Source organism: Coloeus monedula (assembly GCF_965178545.1).
Source record: "Coloeus monedula genome assembly, chromosome: 20".
Lineage (NCBI taxonomy): Eukaryota > Metazoa > Chordata > Aves > Passeriformes > Corvidae > Coloeus > Coloeus monedula.
In genome coordinates, this window is record NC_138800.1 from 5,113,996 (window position 1) to 5,138,157 (window position 24,162).

At 58.4% G+C, this 24,162-nt stretch overlaps 1 protein-coding gene across 1 annotated transcript; it reads right to left on the reverse strand.

Moving 5' to 3' along the window:
* Positions 1–3,106: 3,106 nt before the first annotated feature.
* On the reverse strand, positions 3,107–22,794 carry SRRM3 (serine/arginine repetitive matrix 3; the record flags this gene model as incomplete). Its single annotated transcript, XM_082294848.1, has 14 exons — positions 3,107–3,323; positions 5,825–5,962; positions 6,219–6,446; positions 7,015–7,343; positions 12,935–13,106; positions 13,604–13,708; positions 13,811–13,861; positions 14,531–14,566; positions 14,854–14,922; positions 15,320–15,349; positions 15,734–15,814; positions 15,925–16,059; positions 19,416–19,517; positions 22,571–22,794. 14 exons carry the CDS (start codon positions 22,792–22,794, stop codon positions 3,107–3,109), a joined length of 1,917 nt encoding a protein of 638 aa, XP_082150974.1.
* Between the last annotated feature and the right edge of the window lie 1,368 nt (positions 22,795–24,162).

Here is a 24,162-nt window from a genome sequence, read left to right on the forward strand (position 1 = left end):
AGCTCTGGGACCCCATCACCTCCGCCCAGTTCTCCTCTGTCCCCAGATTTGCCTTGGAGAAGACAGCTGAGTGGGTGGCAGCTGAGCCCTGACACACTCAGTGCGTGGATGAGTGACCTCCAGGAGTGGAGGGGCCGGGGGGATGCAGCAGGGAATTTCGGGGTGTCCTTTGCCTGAGGCAGAGCCCAGTGCTGACTCTGGAATGGCAGCGAGGGGGAAGGGGCTGTAGGGAGCTGAGCCATGTGGGGTTGGGGGCTGCATCCTGTGGCGCTGGGGCAGGCCTGGGAGGGGGGAACCAGGGGAAGAAAGGTCACTGGGGAGGGGACGGAATGGGAGAGATGCGGGGAAACGAGAGGGACGTGGGAGGGAGGGGAGAGATGCGGGCAGGGATGCCAGGAGGGATGCAGGGAAATGGGAGGGATGCAGGGAAATGGGAGGGATGCAGGCAAGGATGCAGAGAAAGATGCAGGGAGGGATGCTGGGAGGGAGGGGAGGGATCAGAGGAGGGATTCAGGGAGGAATGGAAGGGTTGCAGGTGGGAACGCAGGGAAATGGGAGAGATGGGAGGGATACAGGCAGGAATGCAGGGAGGAGCAGGGAAGGATGAGAGGGATTGGGAGAGGGATGCGGGAGGTATGGAATGGATGGGAGAGCTGCAGGCAAGTGGGAGGGATGCAGGCAGGGATGCCGGGCTATGGGGGAGAGGGGAGGGATGCAGGGATGCAGGCAGAGATGCAGATAAGGATGCAGGGAGGGATGGATGGGAGCTGGCAGGCAAATGGGAGTGATGCAGGGAAGGATGCAGAGCCAGGAGGACGGCAAGGAGCTGGGGAGGATGCAGAGGGAGGTGTTCCCAGAGGGATCCCCACACGCAGAGCAGGATCCTCGGTGGGATCAGACACAAAACTCGCGGTGCTGCTCCACATGGAGCCAGAGGGAAGAGCAGGATGGATCCGCAGGGAGCCGGACGGAGGGAGCAGGATAACCTTGCTGTTCTCCCGGCAGGAAGAAACCTCTCAGTGGCCAGCAGGGTCATTTACAATATATACTGTATATTTATTATAATTGCACCAGCTCACGGCATCTACAGCTGTACTCACAACCCAGAGAGAGAGCGCACGCGCGACAGGAAAATACTGAAGTATTTCTACAGAGTATTTGTTCCAGTTGGCTCCCTCCGCGGCAGGAGACAGAGACTGTAAAAGAGGAAGACTGGAATTTTTCCCTGATGTGCTGGCTGGTCCGCGGCGCCGCTGCAGTCGGGTCTCGGGTTTTTGGGAGCCACGGCCCCACGGGGGCTGCAGGGCTGGGGCTGCGGCCACTGGGGAAATCCCCCACTGCTGGCTTGGGTTCGGATGTTCACAGGGGATTCCCCCACATCCCAGCAGGGTTGGGGGGTCCAGCGGCCAGTCTGAGCTTCCCATGGGGTGATGTGGGGGACGGGGGCTGTGGGGCAGCAACTGGAATTGCTGGGATGGTTTTCCAAGTGCGTGGCTCAGGGTTTGTAGGGATGCTGGGGGAACTCATGTTCTCCACCTCCCCAGGCTCCAGGAGAGCAGGACCCTTTGTCTCCTCCTCCTGCCACAGTCCAATCCGGAGCTGCCGCCCTGCCACGAGTGTGCCCCTCCTTACCTGTTCACCCCATTCCTAACAGCTCTGCTCGTTCAGGTGTCTTTGCCAGCAGGTGGGTGGGACACCCAGGGGCTGGCACCCATCACTGCCCAGCTCCTGGGATTTTCCTCCAAGGGCTGGTAAATCCTCAGCCTCTGGCTGAGCCTGGTCCCTCGACATGCCGGGTTTGGGAGGCCAACCCCGAAGCGCCCCTTCGCTCCCATCTCTGCCCTCCCGGGCCCCCTGGCTCATCAGGCCACGGCTAATGAGGCTGTCTCATTACAGCTGAGCTGGACTCCAAAGGATCCCTCCCGATCCTGGCTGGCTGCAAACCAGCAGCGAGCGGGACGGCCAAAGCCTGGCTTTACATCCAGGGGCAGAGGGTTAATCCGGGCAGCTGCTCTCCCACCCAGGGAGGCTCATCCCCATTGTCCTGCTCCAGCCGTCCGGAAAACGCGGGGCCACCAGGATTAAACACCAACCACTCCGGGGGGCCAGGACTGTCCTCAGAGCCCGGGGGGGCTTTTTTTTTTTTTTTTTTGGGAAATCAGCAAAATCCTGCAAAAGCGGGGCTGCTGGCCAAGCCTGGGACCCTCTCTCTTCCCGTAATTCAGTTTAAAAAGCAGCCACTTTTTCCCAGAGCAGGAGGGGTCTGGGGCTGCGAGCCCAGAGGTGAGACGGGCCATGCCGAAGCTGGATGCACCCCCAGGAGTGGAAAACCCCCTGCCCAGCCCCGGGCCCTGCAGCTCCCTCCTCCCGGGGGTGACGGCTCGGTCCGCCCCAGACTGCGTGGGGTGGGCGTGTGCCAGGGCCGGCTCCTGAGCTGGGATGAGCAGCGTTTTTCCCCTGGATCTCCTCGCTTGGGAAGAGACTTGCAGGTGCTGCCGGCTTTGTTCATCCATGGCTCGGCGTGTGCTCAGGTCTGAGGGGACCCCAAAATGTTTTGCGGTGCCTCTGTCCCCCGCTGTGACACCCTGGGGACATCTTCGCTGGGGGAAACAGGGTCTTGCTCACCTCTGGTTGGCACCACACCCTCCAGCTGAGCCTGCCCCACCCCCCCCCCGCCCACCTCCCCGGGATGCTCTTGTGCTAAAAAACAGTCAAACCAAACCAGAAAAGCAGAGGGGATTCCCCAGGGGTGTCCCCAGCCACCCCCACCCACTAGCCCAAGGTCTCTGCAGAGCATTTGTTCCCTCGCTCTGTACTCGCCCATCCCACCCCGCCCCACCCCGGCACTCGCAGAAATAAGAAGATATCCTCCCCTTCCCCATCCCGACCCCAAAACACCCCGGAGCGGGGGGAGCCGCCCCCTCCCAGGGCGTTGCAAGGAGCCATTTGAGTTCCCGTCCGTGCTTTCCCCCGCTGCCAGGTCCATCCTTAGCATCCCCCGGCTCCTTTCCACCTCCCCGGTGGTCCCGTCCCTTCTGGGGGCGCAGGTGGCATGGAGGGGGCAGAGCTGGGCTGTCGGGGGGCTGCGGCCGGGTGCCGGGGGGGCTCAGAAGCCGGCGCTCTCCGAGCTGCTGCGGCTGTTGTAGCTGGGGCTGCGGCTGGGGCTGCGGGAGCGGCTGGGGGGGCTGCGAGTCCGGCTGCGGCTGCGGCTGGAGCTGTAGCTGTCGTAGCTGCGGCTGCGGCTCCGGCTGTACGAGTAGGTGCTCAGCGAGCTGGAGGACGAGGGGCTGGGCCGGTAGTAGGGGATGGGACGCTTGCGGGCGCTGCAAATGGAAAAGGGAAGCTGAGTCAGGCCCCCGGCATGGCTCGGGGAAGGGGGTCCGGCGCTGGACCCCCGGCATGGCCAAGCATCCACCCAGGGCAGCCAAGCATCCCGGCGGCCGGGCTCGGACCGGGATGCGGCCACCCGGCATCACCTCCCCTTCCATCCATCCCGTTCCTCCTCCCCGGCCCCCTCCCCCGGGGTGTTAGTCCTGGATTAGGCAGCGTCGAGGGCAGAAAGTGAGCAGGTTAATGTGGCTTTTGTGTTTCCCAGACACCAAAGATTGAAAGCTGCTGAAAAAGAGACGTTTGGGATTAGCGGGAGGCGAGCTGCGGCCCGCTGGCGCCTGAGGATGAGGAGGGACACGGGGAGCACGGGGACAGTGGGGTGGGGGGACACAGGAGGCAGCGACACCAGGAGTCGGCCCCCTTGTCCCTTCTCCCAGCCTGGTGTTAGTGGGACCAGAGAGCGGCTGGGTGCCGAGGGCATCCTAAGGTGTGAGGAGACACAGAGGGGTCCAGGAGGAAGAGGAGGAGGAAGAGGAGGAGGAGGAAGGGGGAAGGTTACCCTGGGAGCCAGGCTGGCGGCGATGCTCTCCGAGAGGGACCTTGGGATGAAATGGAAAAGGAGAAGTTGGCATCACTGAGGTAGGACCACGTGATGGAGGGGGGTGATGGGAACAGGGCAGGAGGGCAAAGAAAAGCCCTGGAGCATCTGGCTGGGCTATGGGGCAGGCAGGCGGGACTGGGGGTGTTTCCCTGGCTGCCCCCTCCCCACAGCATCCTCTACTCCTCACCGAAATGGCTCTGCTCCTCCTGAACCCCGAGCAGAGCAGGGTCTGCCATCCCCATCCATCCCAGGGATGGTGACGGGGATGGGGTGAACAGTCCTCACAGGGACCATGGGCTGTGTTCTCCAGCCAAGCCCTGCCACCTCCCTGGGGACATCCTGGTAAAACCAGGATGGAGCAGGAGGGATGGAGAACCAGCCAGTGGCACCTGGGCTGGGCTGGGAGCAGTTTTCCCAGCCCATTTTCTTTCCAGGACATCCATCAGGGAGAGCTGCGGGAGCTCTAACCCGTGGGCTCTGCAGTGTTCCTCCTGTCCTTTCTCCTGTCCTCCCTCCTGACAACTCCAGTCTTGCCCAGGCAAAACAAAATCCCTCCCACAGCGAGACAGAGCTGATTTCTGACAATCCAGCCCCCCCTGATCTCCCAGCTGATAGTGGGAGAGACAAATAGGTCAGGAAGGAGGTAATCTCGGCTCGGCACGGCCCCGCCACCAGCGCTGCATCTTAACGAGGTGCTACATATGCACACAGTGTTTCGTCTGGCACGAAATATTGCCTGTCTTACAGCCCAGGATCCTGAGGCAATAGGATCCCAAGGAGGAGACACCAGCTTTTGGAGGGCAGGAGAGATGTGATTGCGGACGTGCGTATTGCTGGAATACGCACAGGCGGATTAAAATTAATTCCTGTTTTCATGCCTCGAAATAGGAAGAGGTCAGAAGGTCACAGTATTGGAGGCAGTGTGGTTATCCATCTGTCTGGGCCAGCTGATTCAGTCAGCCATCCTCAGAGCTATCTGTGCATCCACAGATCTGCTTTTGTCCATCCGTGTGCCCATCCATCCATCTGTACATCTGTCCATCCACCCGTCCATCCACCCATCCATCCACCCATCCATCCACCCATCTATCCACCCATCCATCCATCCACCCATCCATCCATCCATCCACCCATCCATCCATCCATCCACCCATCCATCCATCCATCCACCCATCCATCCACCCATCCACCCATCTATCCACCCATCCATCCATCCACCCATCCATCCATCCACCCATCCATCCATCCATCCATCCACCCATCCATCCATCCATCCATCCATCCACCCATCCATCCACCCATCCATCCATCCATCCACCCATCCATCCATCCATCCATCCATCCACCCATCTATCCACCCATCCATCCATCCACCCATCCATCCATCCATCCACCCATCCATCCACCCATCCATCCATCCACCCATCCATCCCTCCACCCATCCATCCACCCATCCATCCACCCATCCATCCACCCATCCATCCACCCATCCATCCATCCACCCATCCATCCCTCCACCCATCCATCCACCCATCCATCCATCCACCCATCCATCCCTCCACCCATCCATCCCTCCATCCATCCATCCACCCATCCATCCCTCCACCCATCCATCCATCCACCCATCCATCCCTCCACCCATCCCTCCACCCATCCATCCATCCACCCATCCATCCATCCATCCATCCATCCATCCATCCATCCATCCATCCATCCATCCATCCATCCATCCATCCCTCCATCCATCCATCCATCCATCCATCCATCCATCCACCCACCCATCCATCCGCCCACCCAGGCACCCACGCATCCTTTGGGGTCAGCTGGCAGCAGAGCTCAGCCCGGGACATGCCAGCGGCCGTGGCAGAGCCTTTGCCGCACGCCAGGACCCACCTGGTGATCCTCCTGGGCTCCATGAAGCTGGGGGAGTCACGTCTCCGCTTCCTGATGGGGGAGTAGCTCCTGGAGCGGCGCCGGGCGCGGGCGGGATCGGAATCACCGTGACGTGTTCGGGGCTCGTTGTCCTTCTCTCTACACCCCGGGGAGGAGGAGGAGAAGGGTCAGAGAATGGGCTGGGGTCCCGTGTGGGACGCAGGGCCACCTTGTGACAGCAGTTCCCTGCACGGGTGACACTCCCACCTGGGGCTGGCGTTTCCAGTGTGACCAACAATGACTTGTTACCACACCCCGAGCCCCAGGGCAGGCGGGACCACCCTGAGCCGCGATGCCCTGTGAGCCCTGCTGGCACCCGCGGTGTGCCCCGTGCCCCTGTCCCCCCGGGCCTGACCTGCTGGCTGGCTTTTTCGGCGAGGGCGAGCGGGAGCGGCTGCGTGCTGCTCTCTTCTCCCGGGAGCGGGAGCGGGACTTGGAGAGGGAGCCGCTGGAGCTCCAGGAGCTGCTGCGCTGGCCGGGACTGGGGGACGGGCTCTTCCTCCGCTCCGAGGCGTGCCGGGAGTGCTTGGCTGACGACTCCGAGCTGCTGTTGGGCCGGCCCCGGTGGTGCCGCTCCTTCACCCTGTGAAGGCAGATACCAGCACTGCCTCGCACCTCGTCCTGGCTGGCAGGGTGTCCCCACGGCAGCCAGGGACCCCAGGTTCCCATAGGGAACACCTGCATGACGGCAGGTTTTACCTGGGCTACATCCCTGACTGTAAAGCCCAGGGCTTTCATCTGCCTGGGATCCCGCACCCTGTAATCCCATGCTGCCATCCAGGCACTGCCCTTCGCATTGGGATAATCCCTTGCGGGGATGACCCTTCCCACAGTGTGCTAGCACTGACCCACTGTGGCTCTCCCCTTTCCCCATCCCTAGCCCCAAGGCCACCCTTTCCCTATCACCATCCCCGTGGCTGTCCCCATCTCCATTCCCAACTCCAACTCATCCTCATTGCCATCCCCGTGGCTGTCCCCATCCCATCGCTATTCCCATCCCCATCCCTTGAGCATCCCAACCCAGCTCTGTTCCCCCACAACTTTGCCTGGATGGATTTCAGGCGCCCGCAGGGAGCTGCACCCCGAACATACCAGCCCAGCACCCATATCCCGGCAGGGATGACAGGACCCCATCCCGGGCACTCCCTTACTTCTTGCCGTGGGCGCCGTGGTTCCTGTCGGGGCCGGCCGGCGGGTGGTAGGGGTGGGAGCCGGCCGAGCCCTCCGAGTCGCTGCTGTAGCCGGCGGGGCTGAGCGGCGGCGGCGGCGGCTCCCGGGGAGCAGGAGGCCGCCCCTTGCTCTGGCCGCGGTGTCGGGACGGCGGCGAGGCACTGCGGGAGCGATGCCGGTGGCCGTGCTTGGCCCGCTCCGGCGTGGGCGACCGGGAGCTGCGGGCGCCGTGTCGGCCCCCCCGGGTGCGGGGGGACGGCGGCTCCGTCCTGCCGTGAGCCCGCGGAGAGGGAGACGCCGAGGCCGGCCTCTGGCAAGGGGGGAGAGAGAGAGAGAAGGAGGGAGAGGAGGAAGGGGGGGAAGAAGACAAGAAAGAAGGAGAAAGGGGATTTTAACGGGGGGCGCCGGGCCGGGGGCGCAGATCACAACGTCAATGCACATCGCATAAGGCAGGCTACACAGACGCTACTCTGCACCTTCCTCTCGCCCTCAACAACGTGGGTCATGCAAACCTCCGCATGCAAAACGCCAAAAAAATATAACTCAACTTAAATCGTAATAAAAACCCAAAGGAAGGGGTGGGATGGGAGGAAAATAAATCCAAGAAAGCCCCAAGTCGTCGGGGAGGGAGAGCTCGAAGGGAAAGAAACATCCCCCCCCCCAAAACAAAAACCACCTGGAGAGGGGATAAAGCAAACCCTGGTGCCCGCCCGCCCCGACCGAGAAAGGGGAAGGGAAAAGGGGGATAAAACCCAAACGAAGGGAGGAAAATGGGGGAAAAAAGAAAAGATGAGTGGACGGCAGGTGGGGCAGTGGGGGAGAGTAAATCAGACTGAGCCGAGGGGAAGGGATCGAACCAAAGAGGGCCGGAGGTGATGGGGTCTGCTCACACAGAGGCATGCACATATATAGAGATATATGTTCTGATACGTGTAGTTTTTATCGATAGTACGGCTTTCGGCTTAAAACAAATCCAGAAACGAGGAAAAAACGGCACAGAGCGACAATGGAGGGCAAGGCAGGGGAGGGGGCCGGAGGGGCGAGATAAAAGAAACCAACAAAAAAGAAAGAAGAAAAACCATCCAAATCAAATCAAAATTTAAAAAAAAAATTAAAAAATAAATAAATAAAAAACAAAGCAAAACTTCACAAATGTCCTCGTTACTGAGATAAACGAATGTCTCTGAGCTCTTCCTGGGACACGCATTGAGCTGTTAGCTGTGACTCTGCAGGGAACTGCTAAGTCCTCATCAGCACTCAACACAGATTTTGCTTTCTGCTTCCTTTTTTTTTTTTTTTTTTTTTTTTCCATTATATGTTTTTTTTTTTTTTTAAGTCCCTCTTGGTTAACATCCACTTACCAAAAAAGTGGCATTTCCTCCTTTAGTAGGTAAGGTATGAAGAGAAGGGAAAAGCGGGGCAATATAAGTGCATCATTAGATTCACAAAAATGCAAGAGAGAAAGAAAGAGCGAGAGAAGGAGGAGAGACAGAGACAGAGCCAGAGAGAGGAGAAATAAAACAAAGCAACTCACTTCTCCTGCGGGGAGGGGAAACCTTGGGGCCACCACCATGGCCAAGCCCTGAGCCAGGTTCTCACTGAGACTTCAGGGGATTTTGCCCAGACCTGAGGCTCCCAAATATCTGAGCTCCTTTGAGCTACAAACGCTGCCTGGGTGTTTCCCCCATCTTTGTAAACACCACGAGACCAAAAAGATAGGTGGGAACAGGTCCTGCAACACCAGTCCTGATTGAGCTGGCAAACCCCAGCTCAGGGAGCTTTGGGGTCTCCTTCCCCCCAGCCACAGCCCAGTGCCAGGTCCCTGAGAATCCCTGGAAGGCTGAATCCTGCACAGGGCATCGCTGAGTCCAGCTGAGGAGATCAAAGGGGGTTCAGGGACATTGGGATGGTTCCAGGATTGTGCCACCATGCCCAGGGCGGGTGACCCCAATTCCTCGTCATCCCCTTGCCCCAAATACACCAATGAACAGTCAGTGAATCCTTGAGGCTCTCTCCACCCATCCCACTGTGTTCTAAATGCCACTTTTCTCCCCAAAAAAAGAAAGGGGCAGGGTGAAGGGTTGGGATTCTGGGGACCACCACGAAGATGCTGCAAAAGGGACACAAGGTTTCCATGTCCCTGAGCATCCCAGACTGCTCCACAACCCATCACCTCCTTGTCCCCATGGATAAGCCAATCCCTCCAGCCACAGAGCAGCAAGCTGGAGCCAAAATGGGGGGATTTGGGGTTTTTATTAAAAATCCGTTGCTGTTGCAATGGCTGCGGCGAGGGGGAGGCTGGCAGTGACGATCAGCCCTGCTCAGCTGCCCTGCAAGCACTGGGGGACATGGATCTGCTCCAGGGGGATGCAGCAGCCCTGGAATGGGGGATCTGTGGAGCCCATGCCCAGCCCCGCATCCCAGGAGAGGAACATTAAAGCAGAGAAGATGAAGAAGAAGAAGAGGATGATGAAGAGAGAAAGTGAGGGGTTTCCTCTTTCCCAGGGTGGCGTTTTGGGTCTGGCTGACCATGCCGTGGGCTCGAGCTGAGGGATGCAGGGCTCCCACCCAAACCCTGGAGTCTCCTGCCCTGGAGTGCAGGAAGGCAACGAAGGTAAAAGCATCCCAAATAAACCCAAATTGGCAAAGACTCAGCCTAAAAGGGAAAACACACACTGGGCACTTGTGGGGATGGGACAGCCAGAGCAGGGATGCTGTCCCCTGCCCCTCGCAGACCGGGATGCCCTGGACCTGCCTCTCTCCAGGCAGGAAGATTTAAACCTTTCCCCACTGCAGCCTCCCTGAAGAGGGGCTAAACCCACACATCTCCCCAAATTTCTCATTCCTTGCCCCATCCATCCACCTCAAAACCCCCTGTGCCCACTTCTACCCCTGGCCACTGCCCCTATTTCTCCCTAATTGTATTTGCCTTCATTACCCGGCCACTAATGGGGGACTGAAAGGGAACAGCCGTGCTCGGCCTCTGAATGGAAACGAACACAAATTCAGAGGGCTGAAAGACACAGAAATGCATTCTACCGACAGCACGAGGAGACGGGGAAGAGAAAAGGGGGGAAGAAAGAAAAAAATATTACGTGGACAGGGCAAAAAAAAAAGTAAAAATAAAGAACATAAGAGAAGAGCATGGCTTTGCAGCTAACCGGGAAAAAACCATACAAATAAAAAAAAAAATTATATATAGCCACCAAAAAGAGACAAAATGAGAGACAGAGAAGGAGAGTGAGAAAGAAAGAGAAAGAAAGTCAGAAAGAAAGAGAAAATAACATTAAATCAAGCTACGGTGCTTTTCAACAGGCTCATCTGCAGAAGTGAACGTGCAGAGGTGGACGAAATACCTACCTTCGGAATTGGCAGTGACAGGAATGCAATAATAAAAAAAGAAAACAATAATCTCCACATTTGGAGGGCAGAATGGGAAAAAGACAAGGACTCTTTAGTACGGCGATCCAGACCCCTCGGCTAATCCCGTTTGCTTTGCTTAGAATTTTTAAAATTATTTTTTAAATTGGTCTCTTTAGCTTCTAATTTTTATTGTTATTTTTTTAAATTATTGTTTGTTTGTTTGTTTGTTTGTTTGTTTTTCAATGGAAAGGCTGCGGCCGGCCGCCGAGCGGGGTGGCCGCGGGGGGGTGGCTGGCTGGTGTCTGTAACCCGATCAGGCTGCGGTTCAGTCTTAAAAAGTCACTCTACAACATGGCAAAGTCCCGGATAACATGCAGGGAAGGCGATGGATGGAGGTGGGACACGGCGGGGGATGTTGGGTTGTGTTGGCCCAAAGAAAACCGGAGAGAGAGAGAGGGGCTGGAGGGTGCGTGTGGGCGAGGAGGAGGAGGAGAGACCCAGGAGGAAGGCTGGGAAGGCAGCAGGGATGGATGGAGACAGGACTGGGTATTTAAAAGGGAAGGCAACGCCGCGCAGCGCCCCGGGGCACCCCTGGCTCCCGGCGGCTCTGGGGGTGCTGGGGTGGGCACAGCTCACCCGGTGGATGGGCTGAGCCCGGAGCTTTTGGGGGGTGTGCAGGAGGTGGGGAGGGGGCTGGGTACCGAGGATGCTCAGCACTCATCCTGTCGGGATGCGGGATGACCACAGGGTGCTTGGATAACCTCATCCTGCAGCCGGGGAGGAAAACCATCCCCACGGCAGCAGGATCCAGCTGAGGACACCGGGCAGTTGCCAATATGAGGAGGAAAAATTCGCTCCCTTTGCAGTGTAGAGCTGCTGGGTTCTCTTCCCTTTTAAATTCCTTCTTCAAAATATAGAAAATGGAAATACAATGTTCAGCGGTCGTAAATATTTAGGAAACACATCAGGGTTTTTGGTTTTTTGTTTTTTTTTTTCTTCTCCACATTAACACACACAAAAGCAAAAAATTCTAGAACAACACGACGACGACGGGGTGGGGGGAAATAAAAATAAGAGAAATATATATCGTTTGCATTTCTGTACATCACAAGGGAAAAGAAAAGAAATCATGAGAAAGGAAACTAAAACAAGGGGGCGGGGAAAAAAAAGCACGTTTCATTGCCCTTCCCTCCCCCTCTTCCCTGCTTCTGCTGAGCAAGAAATGGAAGTGTATATTACCGTTTGGGTTTTTTTCAAATGGGAGGCTAAAGAAAAACACAGATGGGATTAAAAAGAAAAAAAAATAAAAAATAGAAACCAGAGAGAGAAAGAAGAGAGAGAAAGAGAGAGAGAGAGAGAAAGTTGTTGGAGAAAAGTCCCGCTGGTGCCGGGGAGCCAAGGGAGCTCGGCGGCGATGCTGGGGTGGGCAGGGGGAGGGCGGGGCGAGCCCGGTGCCTGGGGGGCGGCGCCTCGGCACCCGAACCCCCCCACGCCCCAGCCAAAACCACAGGAAAGAAGAAAGCAGAGAGGTGCCCCGAGAGGTGGGCAGGGTGCTGGGTGCTGCTGGGGGGTGCTGGGCTGGGGAAGGTGAAGGGGACGTGGATGTGGGTTTGGGGGGGTCCTGGCCCCGTTTTCCGGGGTGTCCCAGGCCCTGCAGGTGTTGGGGTGTCAGTGTTGGGTGCTGTCAGCCCAGGAACATCCCTGCAGGACCTCACCTGTGGGAATAAAGTCTGAGGCAAGTGGGGACCTGCGTGGGCCCCATCGGTGGAGTTCTGCAGTGCCCTGCCTTCACTCAGCACTGCCTCCAGCCCCCCATTAGCCAAAGCAGGCTCCTCATCATCCCAGCACTGGTTAAACTGGGGCTGGCCCCCTGGGTCCACTGGGTTAGGGCTTTGCCCCACCCAGCAAGGGAGCAGCCCCCCAGGTTTCACCAAGACCCTCGGGATGCTGAGGCAGAGCTGGGGATGCTCAGCTCCAATGTCACCTGCCACGGAGACCTCAAAATCCTAAAATCTGAGCATCCAGCATCAAATCCCCTCCAAACCCTAATTTGGCCAGACTGGGTGTTGGGGTCCTCAGCACTGGTGCTGGCCCCCTGGCACTAGGGAGAGTTGGGGTTGGTGGGGAAACAAGAATTTTCCTGCTTTTCCCATTTCTTGGCTGTCTGGGATCAATCTCAGTGGGCAGCTGAGCCCCCGTGGTGACCCTGGCAGGTGATGCTGGCCTGCCAAGCCATCATCCCGGGGGGGCGACATCCGCAGGGCGACATGTGGCTTTGGGGGAGGGATGACCTGTTGGCTGCCCTGATCCCTGCCTTGAGGTGATGGTCTGGCTCCCCCAGGGAGACCGCGCACCCAGCGCGGGGTTGGTGAGTGCTGGGAGGGTGCAACCCGCACCCCATATCTCCCCCGTGTGCTCCGGCTGGGCAGGGCGGGGAGCCGAGCGAGTGGGGAAGGAAGGGAGAGGAGAGCAGGGGGGCAGTCCTGTGGAGGGAGGAGGGGAGGGAAGCGAAGAGTGATCCAAGAAAAGCCTACGTACATCCGAGGGCTCCGGGAGCGGGGCGCCGTGGCTGTGGCGACCGTTCTGGGCGCTGCCTTTGTGCCCGTTCTGGTGCGGCGAGGCCGAGCGCTGGGGCGAGGGGGAGGACGGGCTGCGGCTGGAGCGGGCGCTGCTGCCCTTGGGGCCATCCTGCCGGCGCTTGGGGCTCAGCCTGAGGGGAACCGCACCGTCAGTGCCGGCATCTCCGGCCCCGAGCCCCGCCCCACCCTTGGCCCGGCTCCGGCAGAGCCGCCGGCTGCAGCCCAGGTTTTGCCGAGGCCAGAAATGGGGTTAGAAGTGGCTCTTTGTGCTTTCTTTAGCTAAAAATTGAAACCCCGTCTGAGGACCATGTTCCCAAACCCTGCAGAGGTGCTGCAGCACCATCCCACTCCCCTCTATACCCATCTCAGGGACACCTCTGTCACCTGCCTCTGCCCTCCATCCCCCGGGGTCCCAAACCCTGGGACACCTCTGCCACCCACTTCCTGCCCTCCATCCTCCAAGGTCCCCACCACTGGGACTCCTCCGCCTCCCACCTCCCCGCCCTCCACCACATTAGGGTGTCCATCACAAGGACATCTCTGTCCCTGTCCTCTACCCCACAGGGTCCCACTGCGGAGGCTGGGGGCTGTTGCGGTGGTGGGGACGGGGGTCCCGGACTGTCCCTACCTGCCGGGGGATTTCGAGCCGCTGTCGTCGGAGGAGAGCGAGGCGCTGTGGGAGCTGCAGGAGCTGCGGCGGTGCGAGCGCCAGGCCGGGGACTCACTGCGGGACCTGCGGAGAGGGCGGCCGGGGGCCGAGGGACAGGCTGAGCTGCCGCGGGGGACACCCAGGGGCACAGAGAGCCCCGCTCCCCCCGCCAGCGCGGCCCCTCACCTCTTGCGCTCTTTGTTTTTCTCTTTCCGTTTGTTCTTGGGGCTTCGGGACCTGCGGGAAGAGCCGAAAGCTGCAGACGTGGGAGCGGGGGCAGCACCTGGGGGTGGCTTTCCCAGCCCCCCCAGAGGCACCGAGGCTGCGGGAGGAGCGAGGGGAAGGACCTGCCTGGTCTGGAGCTGGGCTGCATTGAGGTTCAAAGCGCGGCGGGGATCCCAGATGGCTTTGGGGGGGACTGTGGGGTCAGGTGCAGGTTGGTGAGGCCAGGCAGGAGGGAGTGGCAGTGGGAAGGGGGGTACTGGCTCTGCTCAGCATCCTCAGGGCTCGGGCCCATTGTCACCCCCCCACACACACACTTGCTTTGCCCTGCGCCCTCTCTGGCACCCTTTGTCTGTTTTTCACTTCTTTCACCCTAAAATGGGCAGAGGGCATCTGCAGAGCAGGGCAACAGTCAAGGTTTGCCCTGGCCACGGCTGCCTGGGGTCCCCCCTTCTCCCCTGGGGGACATTCAGGGCCATGTGGGACTCCACAGTCAGCCAGAGTGGCCCTGTGCCACGTCCAAGGGAGGAGGACACCCAGCAGCATCCAGCTGTGGGGTGAGGGGGTCCATCATGATGGGCAGAGGGGAGGGGGACAGCAGGAGGGCAGGACACAGGGGGTCCCTGGCAGGGGAAGCTGGCAGCTGGTGGCAGTGGGGTGGCTCCTGGCAGCTGTCACTCTTACCTGTGTCTTCTCTTTTTTCGTGACCCCGATTCAGACCTAAGGGATGAAGAGGAGGCAGAGATGAAGGAGACACACTGATCTGGCCAGCAGGGAGCAAAGGCTGGGCAGTGTCCAGAGATGACGAGAAGGACAGGGGGATGGCCCCGAGGTGGGCCACTGGATGGGGCAGGTGACAGTGGCTGTAAGGAGGTGATGGCCCCATGAACTTCCATCACTATCCATGTCTAAATCCCACCCCAGCCCAAGGGCCTGAGCAGTCCCAACCTGCCCCACCATCCCCCACCACCCCTGCTGTCCCCAGCCTGCTGTCATGTCCATCCTACCTGTCACGTCTGTGTTTCTTTCCAGTCTTCTTTTTCTTTTCCTTTCGGATGGGTGAAGAGCTGTCACAGCTAGAGGGGAAGTGGGTGCCCTTGAGCAGGGAGCGAGGGACTCCCCAGCCTCTTCCCCCTGGCCCAGGGGAGTCTGGTCCCACCACCCCCAGTCACATTGCTTTCCCTGGACCACCCCATGGGATGCACGAACATCACATGGCAGTTATTTCCTGGGGGATTTGGGCTGGGGGACAGAAAGGGACTTTTGGCAGAAGGGCTCTGGCTGCCTTCAATTCTGGAACGCCCAAATCCTGCTGTGTCTCATTGCCACCTCGTGGGCTCCACAGCCTCCAGCAGGAGACAAGGTGGCCAATTCCCAGTGGGATTTCAGTGGGTGGTAGAAGCCAGTCTGTGCCCAGTGGCCTTGCAAGCCCAGAGGGGACCCCGCAGCCCACCCAGCCCAGTGGTCACTCACCTGCGCTCTGAGCCGGGTTTCCTCTTTTTGCTGCCATGGGAAAGGCAGAGAAGAAAGGGACATTAGGGACAGCATCCTGCCCAAACAGCCAGTGCTAAGTGGTGAGGTTGTGGGTAGATGGACCCTTCACAAAGCCATATCCTGCCTGGTGCTGTGTCCTGTGGCAGCGAGCTCCTTCCCCACATGGACCAGGCAAGGTCCCAGCAGTGCATGCAGTGGGGGTGTGCACCCACGTGTGCGTGTTGCAGTATCAGTACATGCAGATGCATTGCACCTCTTAAGGGTGCACATTCAGGGATGTACTGCCCCCCAAAGTGGAGTGACTTGCCCCTCCAAGGCCTGGGGAAAGGCTGAGCTGGGAGGTGAGCTGCCCTCCAGAGAGAGGGGACAGCGCAGGGACAGCCAGGGACTCACCGGCTCCGGCGGTGACCCGATTTCTTCTTCTTTTTCTTCTTGGGTGGAGGAGAAGTGGAGCTGCTCGAGCGTCTTTTCAGCCTGTGGGAGACAGCAGACAGGGTTGGGCAAAGATGAAGGGACAGGCCCCTGGCCTCTGTGTCCCTGGATGGGGACCCTGCACACAGCAGGTCTCCAAAATCTGTGCACACCTGTACTCGCGGTGGCCGCTGTCCTCGCGGTAGCACTCGGCCGAGCAGTCGCACTGCAGCAGGCAGCCCTCTCCGTAGTCGGGATACTCCACCGCGTACTCCTCCCCATCCGCCCCGCGGTGGTTTTCTATCACACTGCCAAAGGAGGAAGCACAGGATTCATTTGGGGATCCCCATTCCCTGTCTCCCGCCAGAGCAGCTGGGGCAGCCCCAATGCAGCTACAGGGGCTGGGGGACATTCCCTCTGCCGCAGCATCCCCAGGGGACCTTGGTCATGTCCCTTGATGTCCACACACAGCAAAGTGCCAGGGTGGAGGTCTGCTCAGGGTCTTCCTGTGGCTCCAATCCCTGCAAAGATCCCCACTAGGCTGGCACACGGACACCGTGAGACTCGGGCCACCATCTCCCCACAGGGTCCAGCCTAAGCCTCATTTGAGCCCCTTCTGGCTTTGCTCAAGTGCTGGGGCTGAGCAGGAGGCTGGGTCAGCCTAGGTGGGTGGCAGGGCTGGATAAGAGTGAGAGGAGCTGGCAGAAGAGCAGGAAATTTAGGTGGGAACTGTTCAGGATGTCCTTGGCTTTGAGGCCAGCACTGCACGGTGCCACCAGCCCAGCACTGGAGCTTCGGGCAGGTAATGGTCAGTGTCCCTCCTAGGGGCCAGGTGAAGAAGGGGTGGGGGGACATCATGCCTAGAGCCATCAGGGTCTCCTCTCTCTCTCCTGAGTGACTTCATCAGCATTAATTTTTCCAACTGCCATGGAAACCGGCATGAGGTTGCCATTGACTACCGGGGCTGTGGGCAGGGCTTGGCAGAGGCCTGGCAGCTGGACTAGGACAGTCTCAGGAGTCCCTGCCCAACCTCTCCCTGCTGCCCTCACCTCCCTGGTCCGGCTCTGCCATTAGCCCCAGGAGCAAACCCCATGGGGAGCCTCTTATTTGCTCTTGGCGGATGTGGGACATCTCACCCATGGAGGGACAAGGACGCCCAGGTGCTCTGGAGGGAAACTTAACAGATGGGGACAGGCTCGGAGGGTGCACAGCACCACACCAGCCCAGGTGTTTGCCTCCCAAGGGAGATTTGCTCTCAGAAATCTGATGTGGGCTCCTCTGCCCTTCCCAGCCCTGAGGCGAGCAGTCAGCAACGCTGGTGGAGAAATGCAGCCCCACAGGATCAGTCCCTTGGCAGCCTGGACAGTGCCTGAGCAAAGCGAAGCTCCCAGTCCCAGACTGCAGAGCTGACAGTGGCACGTGTTGGCATCCTTGGCCACAGGCAGCCCATGGGCTGTTTAACCTAATTAGAAATGTCTTGGACCGAAACTACACACGAGACACCCTCCCCCTAACCACGGACGATCGCTCAAGCGGGTTTCGGGCTCCCTGCTGTGCCACAGCCATGGCTTTCTGGGTCCTCTCCAAGTGACTTCTGCTTTGGCCATGTCCCAAGGGTCGGAACAGCCTTTCAACCACCCACCCTACCATGGGAAGGGGGAGAAAGAGGCAAAGAGAGAAGTGAGCGGGGATAATTCCCTGTGTGTGTCTCTGCTCCATGAGCAGGCAGTGCTCCACACCAGAGCCTGCTGCCAGCATCTCACCCATTAGCTGTGCTCAGCAGCTCAAGACCAGCCTTGTGCTGTTCCAATTATCCCTCCCTGCCCAGCACACGCTCGCCTTTGTCTGCAATCCCACCAGCCTGTCCATCAAGCCCTTCTCCTTGGGGACCAGGCTGTACCGAGCTGTGCACACAGAGACGGGAGCTGGGAGAGCACAAAGAGCAAAGCCGGGGACTCAGGTGGTCACAGCTCTGCTCCACGCCTCAGTTTGCCCTGGGGAGTTATGCAGATGATGCTGAGCTCTCACACTGGCTTTGAAACAGGACCAGCTGGTTCAGACTCACAGTCCCGGCAGCTCAGGACTGAGTGGTAAAAGCCCAGAGCAGTGCTGGAGCAGGACCAGCCCACGAGATGTTCTGCTGAGCACTCTCCCAGCCGCCACAAGCGCCGATGCTCTTTATTTAAAGCTTATTTAACCCCCTTGTTCAGCCTCTTCATGCAGCACAGACCTTTGGCACGCAGGACATCCTCCAGCAGCTGAGATCTGTGCTGCTTGAAGAGCCAGCTCCTTTGGACCCAGCTCCTACCAGCTTCCTCAAGTGCCTCCGGCTTTGCTCTCCTCCAAGCAATCCTTTGCTGTGAGACTGCTCCTTCCAGCTCAGCACTATTATTTATAGCCCTGGGGCTAATCTTTAATGATTACCCTTCATTTTGCAAAACCAAGCCTGTAAAGGTGACAGCCAGGGCTGCCTGGGTAACCTTAAGGCACCTTTGGCTTCCCCATGTGCTCGTTACAGTGCTGGCCCTAACGAGACTGCCAGGAAGATGCCCTGGAGATGACTCCTGCCCCCACCAGCAAAGGCCACTTGTTAACACCTCAGGCATGATGCTCAGTGACCTGGGCAGGTTGGTTTTCCCCATGCCTTGTGTTTTTTCCTGCCTGGAGGAGGATCCTGAATGTTTCATGCTGTCCCAAGCCCATGTGCCCCATCCATGTGCCCAAGCCATGTCCCTGTGTCCCTCCCTGCCTGGCGTGCCAGCAGAGTGGTGTGAGGAAGGCTCTCCCTGCTGTCATGGCTTCCCTGCCTCCCTCTTCGCCCTGATTTCCTGACCCTAATGAAGCATTAATATTCAGTGAACCTGCAGCATCTATTCCTGTCCCAAGTGACCTGGTTTCCAGGCTGATGGATGGTGCACGCCGGGCCAGCCATGCTGCCTGGGCCATTAAGCATTGCACTGATAAATCACCATCGAGCTGGAGTGGACCTTGTTGAGGCTGGGGACAGTCCTGTGCAGGGCAGGAGCAGCAACTGGCGTGTCCCCAGCAGGAGCTGGGCTGCTTTGGACACCAAACTTGAGCCCTAAGCCCCCTTCCAGGGCAGATGCAGCCCCCCAGGACCAGGCACAATCACTGTGAGGAGTGATTAGAAACAGAGGAACAGTGCAGGAGCTCCTTGGAGAAGCTTCTTGCATGGGGTCCCTGCCCCTGGCTGGGGTGAGCCAAGCACTGAGACCTTCTGCACTTGGGTTTCCTCATCTGGGACAGGAGCATTGCAATGCTGGCCTCTGCACAGCACCCAGAGGTCTCCAAATGGCCAGTGCAGGATAACCTTTAAGCTCTCCAGAGGTAGGATACTGCCTCAGAGGGGCAAATCCTGCCTCCAGCTGACTGAACCAACCAACAACCAACCAACTATCAAATCAACCAACAAACCATCCAATCAACCAACCACCCAACCATCAAATCAAACATTGACTCACATCCAACAACCATCCACCCATCCATGCTCTCTACACCCTCTTCTTGTAGATCCACCTACCCAGTCATGCCTAGACATACCCTCATCCACCCACCCACCTGCCCATTGATACTCAGGCAATCCAGGATGTGCCTCTCTGGGATGAGACGCACAGAGGGACCAACTGGAAGCTGCCTGACTTACATTTGGCGCCCGTGCTGGTCCTCCCTGGTGAGCACACCTTCCTTCTCCATCAGCATTTGCCGAAAGGTCCCCACTTTCTGCCGGATCTCCTCTTCGGAGTACCTGGATGGGCAAAGACATGGTCTGGGCTGCTGTGGTTGGAACATGGGCTTCCCATGGACCTGCTGAGGACTTCTATACCTTTGGGAGCGACAGGTGGCCTAAGGGGCCAGTCAAAAGGAGTGGTGACATGGTGACAGGGGCCTGGAGGACAGCAGGAGCTCTGCTCAGTCCCCTGCCACCACTCTCTATGCCCTCCTTTCTCCTGTCTGCTTCTCCCAGAAGTGCTTGGCAGAGGAAGGGACCTCAGGAAGGGTAAAAAGAAAAGGATGACCATGAGGTTGCCATTCCCTGTGACTGCCCAGGCTTTGGGGCAAGTCCCCACCAAACTTGGCAGTGCCACCATTGCTGCTGCTGATTCCGGGGTTCGCTCCCAGCATCTCTGTCCCATCACGAGCTCCCCCTGCTTGTCCCCATGATGCTCCGGAGCCCGGCAGCCGTGCCAGCTCTGCACTAACGCCGAGTGCTGACTCAGGCCGCTGCAGGGTTATTAACGAGAGGCACTAATCACTGTGTCCTGGCATCTGAGAACAGCCACTGCAAACCACGGCGCTCCCACCGTCCCCGAGGTGTCCCTGGGAAGGGACAGGTGACAGCCCTGGGCGGGCGGTCCTGTGCCACATCCCGTGGCTGCACAAGGGCACCTGAGCATTTTCCTTGACTAAAAACATCCCAACAGAGGGATGTGGTGGAGACATGATGCTCTTGGCATCATCCCAGGGGAGAGGGAGAAGGGAGAGGGACTCCATGACACCACCTTGCTGCCACACTAGGACGGAAGGAGTCGGACTCTGTGTGTGTGTCCCTGCCCTCACCCACAGCCTCTACAGGGGCTGCTCATGGCCCACCCTTTCCATCACATCCCATCAGCATCGCTGCCACAAGCTCAGAAAACTGGATGTCACAGACAGGCCTAGCCCTGTGGCCCCCAAGGCTGTCACTTCACACAGCCCGTGCTGGGGACAGTGATGCCCCTTGCAGCGCTCTGGGTGCCCCTGGGTGCCCTGGGTGCAGAGAGGCACGTGGCATCACCAACCCTCCTTGCAGTGTCCATGCAGGGAAACAGCAAGGAGAGGGGAATTAATATTAATGAACTCATTTGCACTGAAAGGCTCTCATTAGTTCCCCAGCCAGACTCCACACAGAAGGAAGGCTGATAACAGGGCATGGAGGCAGCACCTCAAAACCAGGGCAGCACCCAAAAATGCTGCTCTGCTCCATTCCCTTGATGGCAGTGCACCCAGCTGGGCAGAGTGGCCACCCCACAAGGATGGAGCTGCCGGCCCTGGCCATCCCATGGACATCAGCCAGCCCACAGCAGCAGGAAGATGTCTGCCCGAGATGAGCATTTGCTGCAGCATATTAAGAACATGGCCAGTGCTCTTGGAGAGGGGACATGAGGGCAAACAGGAGGTAACAGATGGGCCACTGCGGCTGGGCCATTAGCAAATCTGTGGGGGGAGGCCAAGGCGAGGAACTCCCCACCACATCCAGGGATGGAGGCAGGAGCAGCACCAGCCCTTTCCTTCCTGCATTCCCCTGGTGCTGCTTATAACCCCGCTGGAGGGGGTTTCCTTTTGCATTTAACATACAGAATAGATTTGGGAAAGAAAGAAAATTTGCTGACACTTCTTTTCTGGACGAGGAATCCAGCCTGCAGGCAGGGAATAACGCTGCAGGCAGCCTGGAGCGAGCTACAGCGCAGGCAGGAGGGGCCATCCGCCTTTAAGGAAACAAGGGAGTGCTAAAATCCCTGCAGAACCCCCTCTGCTGACACTCACATCCATCCTGGGGGTCTGCCCTCATCAACAACTCCCCCAAGGCCATGGCCAGGAGGCTGCCCCTGGTCCAGGCAGAAACCTCAGGGGTGCAAATCCCTTCTCATGGAACCCCCCCTGGAAAGCCCCTGTGTGGAGGGGAAGAGCAGGAGGAGGATTAAGCAGATTATTGACCAAGATTATTGACCAAGATTATTACTCTAATTATATTATCATTTCGGCGTATCGCCATCATCAGTGTTATTAATAGCCTTAATAACAGCAAAGCAATTATAGCAATAACAACAATCCTGGTTGCAGTGTTGCTATTACCCATTGCAGTAATGATACTACCAGTAGTAAGATCCCTACTAGAGCTCAGGAACCCGACAGGAAGCTCTGGGCTCCCCAAAGCGCCAGGTCAGCCTTATTTATTTCCATAATGACAAATTAGGCACAATCATTATTCCAGTCTGTGTGAGACAATTTAATTCTAGGTCACGCTTGCACTCTTAATGAAAGCCTTGGCGAAGCCTTCCCTCAATCCATTTTCCTTCTCCCCAGCTCCCAGCTGATACCAGTCCCCGTCTACCCAAGTGTGCCGAAGAATTTGCTCCACCCATCAGGTTTCAGAGAGATGTCAGAGGGATCAGGATGTTTGGCTGCTGCCAGAGACAGCACAGCCATGTCTGGCAGGGATGAGGGGGTCTCCTTTCTGGCCCCCCAGTCCCTCCTGCCCACCCAGGAAGGGATGTTCTTCAGCCCCTTGGGTTTTTCCGTAGCCCTTTGTTTCCCAAGGGGAGAGCAAAGGCTGGGGAGCAGCTTGCAGTGCCTGGCTATGGCATTGGCAGGATGGGGGCAGGGGGTCCTATCGCCCCAAAACTGGGGAGGAGAAGGAAGACGGGACAAACTGAAGCCCCAAAACAGCCTCTCCTGTGACCAAATGACAGCTCTCCTCTGGGATCTCACAATCCAGGCAGGTGGGCACAGGATAGGTGGCACTGATGACTTGTGCAACCATGAGAAACTTCACTCCTCCTTCCTGCTTCAGCTTTACCTGCAGGACAAGCTGGGATCCCAAACTTCCAAGCAGGGAAAGTAGATGAACTCCTAGGTCTGTAATATTTGGAGGCATTTCCCTCCAGAGACCAACCCATCAAAGCTGTTTGATTCACTCAAAAGTGGATTTACTTCCAAATGGGGACATTTTTTTTTGCCACATCAAGGTACATTTTAAAGGGAGAGAACGAGGTGCAAACGGGTCAGAAGGATCCCAGCCCTGCTGTCCCCGCCACTCACCCCTGCTCCTCCATCATCTCCTGCAGCTCCATGCACTTCAGCTCCACCCGCCGCTTGCGCTCATGGTCCAGGATTTCCCGGTGAGCCTTCTTCACCATGCTGGGCTCCACCAGCCGCACCTCCTCCTCGCCCTTGTGCCATGTTCCAGAGGCACCGGGCTGGGGGAAGCCATTGGAGGCTTCCTGGGGCGAAGGCACATCAGCCCCATTGTTGTAGAGAGCCATGATCGCCTGGGAGGGAGAGAAAGAGACAGGGTCAGTCCCTGCCCGGGTTCTTCTCTCACCCCACGACAACGAGGGGACCCTGTCAGGACCTGAGGGTAAAATCAGTCTTGAAAGCAGGTTGGTGGGGACAGTGACTGGGAGATCTCCCTGCACCTTGCTTCAGTTTCCTCATCCTCAAAGCAAGGCTGTGGGTACTCCCATCACCTTGCTAAGAGGGCTAGCTCCCAGGAAAGAGAGGAGGACGCTCTGCTCCAGCCTCATACCAGAAAAACCTGGCCAAGTGTGGGTCTGTGGGATCCAGGACTATACAGCAGCAGCAGGGGTCAAGTGGGCAGGGGTCCCTCCCAGCCCCATGGACCCCGTTGTCAGCCACTGGGGGTTTGGAGCAGGGGCAGGCATCCATCCTCACAGTCCTCTAGGGACACTGTCCCCATCAGCAGGGGAATGGACACAAAGACCTCAGATATCCCCTTGCATTTCCCAGCTGCACTGGCCCGTTTGGTTGCAGTGGTGGGACATCCTGATGTCTGGCTCAGGCAGCAAACACCTACTGATGCCCTTGGGCCATCACCTGGAACCCTCTGCCGTGGCCCACTGTGGGCTGCAAGGGGAGATGAGGATCCCCACCAGCTTCTGCCCCGCTGCCTTCTCCCTGCTCCTTCACCTTCACGTGTCTCTGCCTCCTCTTTCCACCACCACAGTCAATGTGTCCTCACTTTGCTCCAAAAAATAACCCCTTGGAAGAGGACAACCATTCCCGAGCAGCACTGCCATGCTGAGGCTCTGGCTGATGCTCCCCGAGCCTGAGGGAGGATATGCTCCCAAATCTCCTGGATCAACCAGACAGACACAGCCCTGTCTCAGCGCCCTCAGGCCATCTGCGCATGGCTGAGCACCCATTCCTCACTGTCCCTGTTGTCTTGCCATGCCCCAGCGCCTCTGCCCAGCACTCCAGCCTTCTCCCAAGCATGGGATGCTCCCACTGGAGAGCTGCTGCCTTAACCACCAGCTCCACCAGGCTGCAGAGGCACCACCTGGGCTTTACAGGGGTTTTACACAAAGAGAAACGACCAGGAGCAAAGGCAGAGCATCCTGCCTCACTCTCCAAGCTGGATTTGGGCTTGGAGATGCAGCTTCTGCCAGAAGCCACTTCTCTGAGGTGTTTCTATCCCAGGGATCCTGCTGGAGAGGCTTTTCCAAGGATGGGTGTTGGCTGCACGTCATCTCCTATGTGGGAAGCAGCCAATCCATACGCTGCCCATGGAGGATGGGGCAAACATTGGCCAAGGGGAGGAGGGATCCCTAAGCCCAGTAGAGGCATGAAGGGCAGATGGACCATGGACTGATCCGCACTGTTTCGAGCCCAGG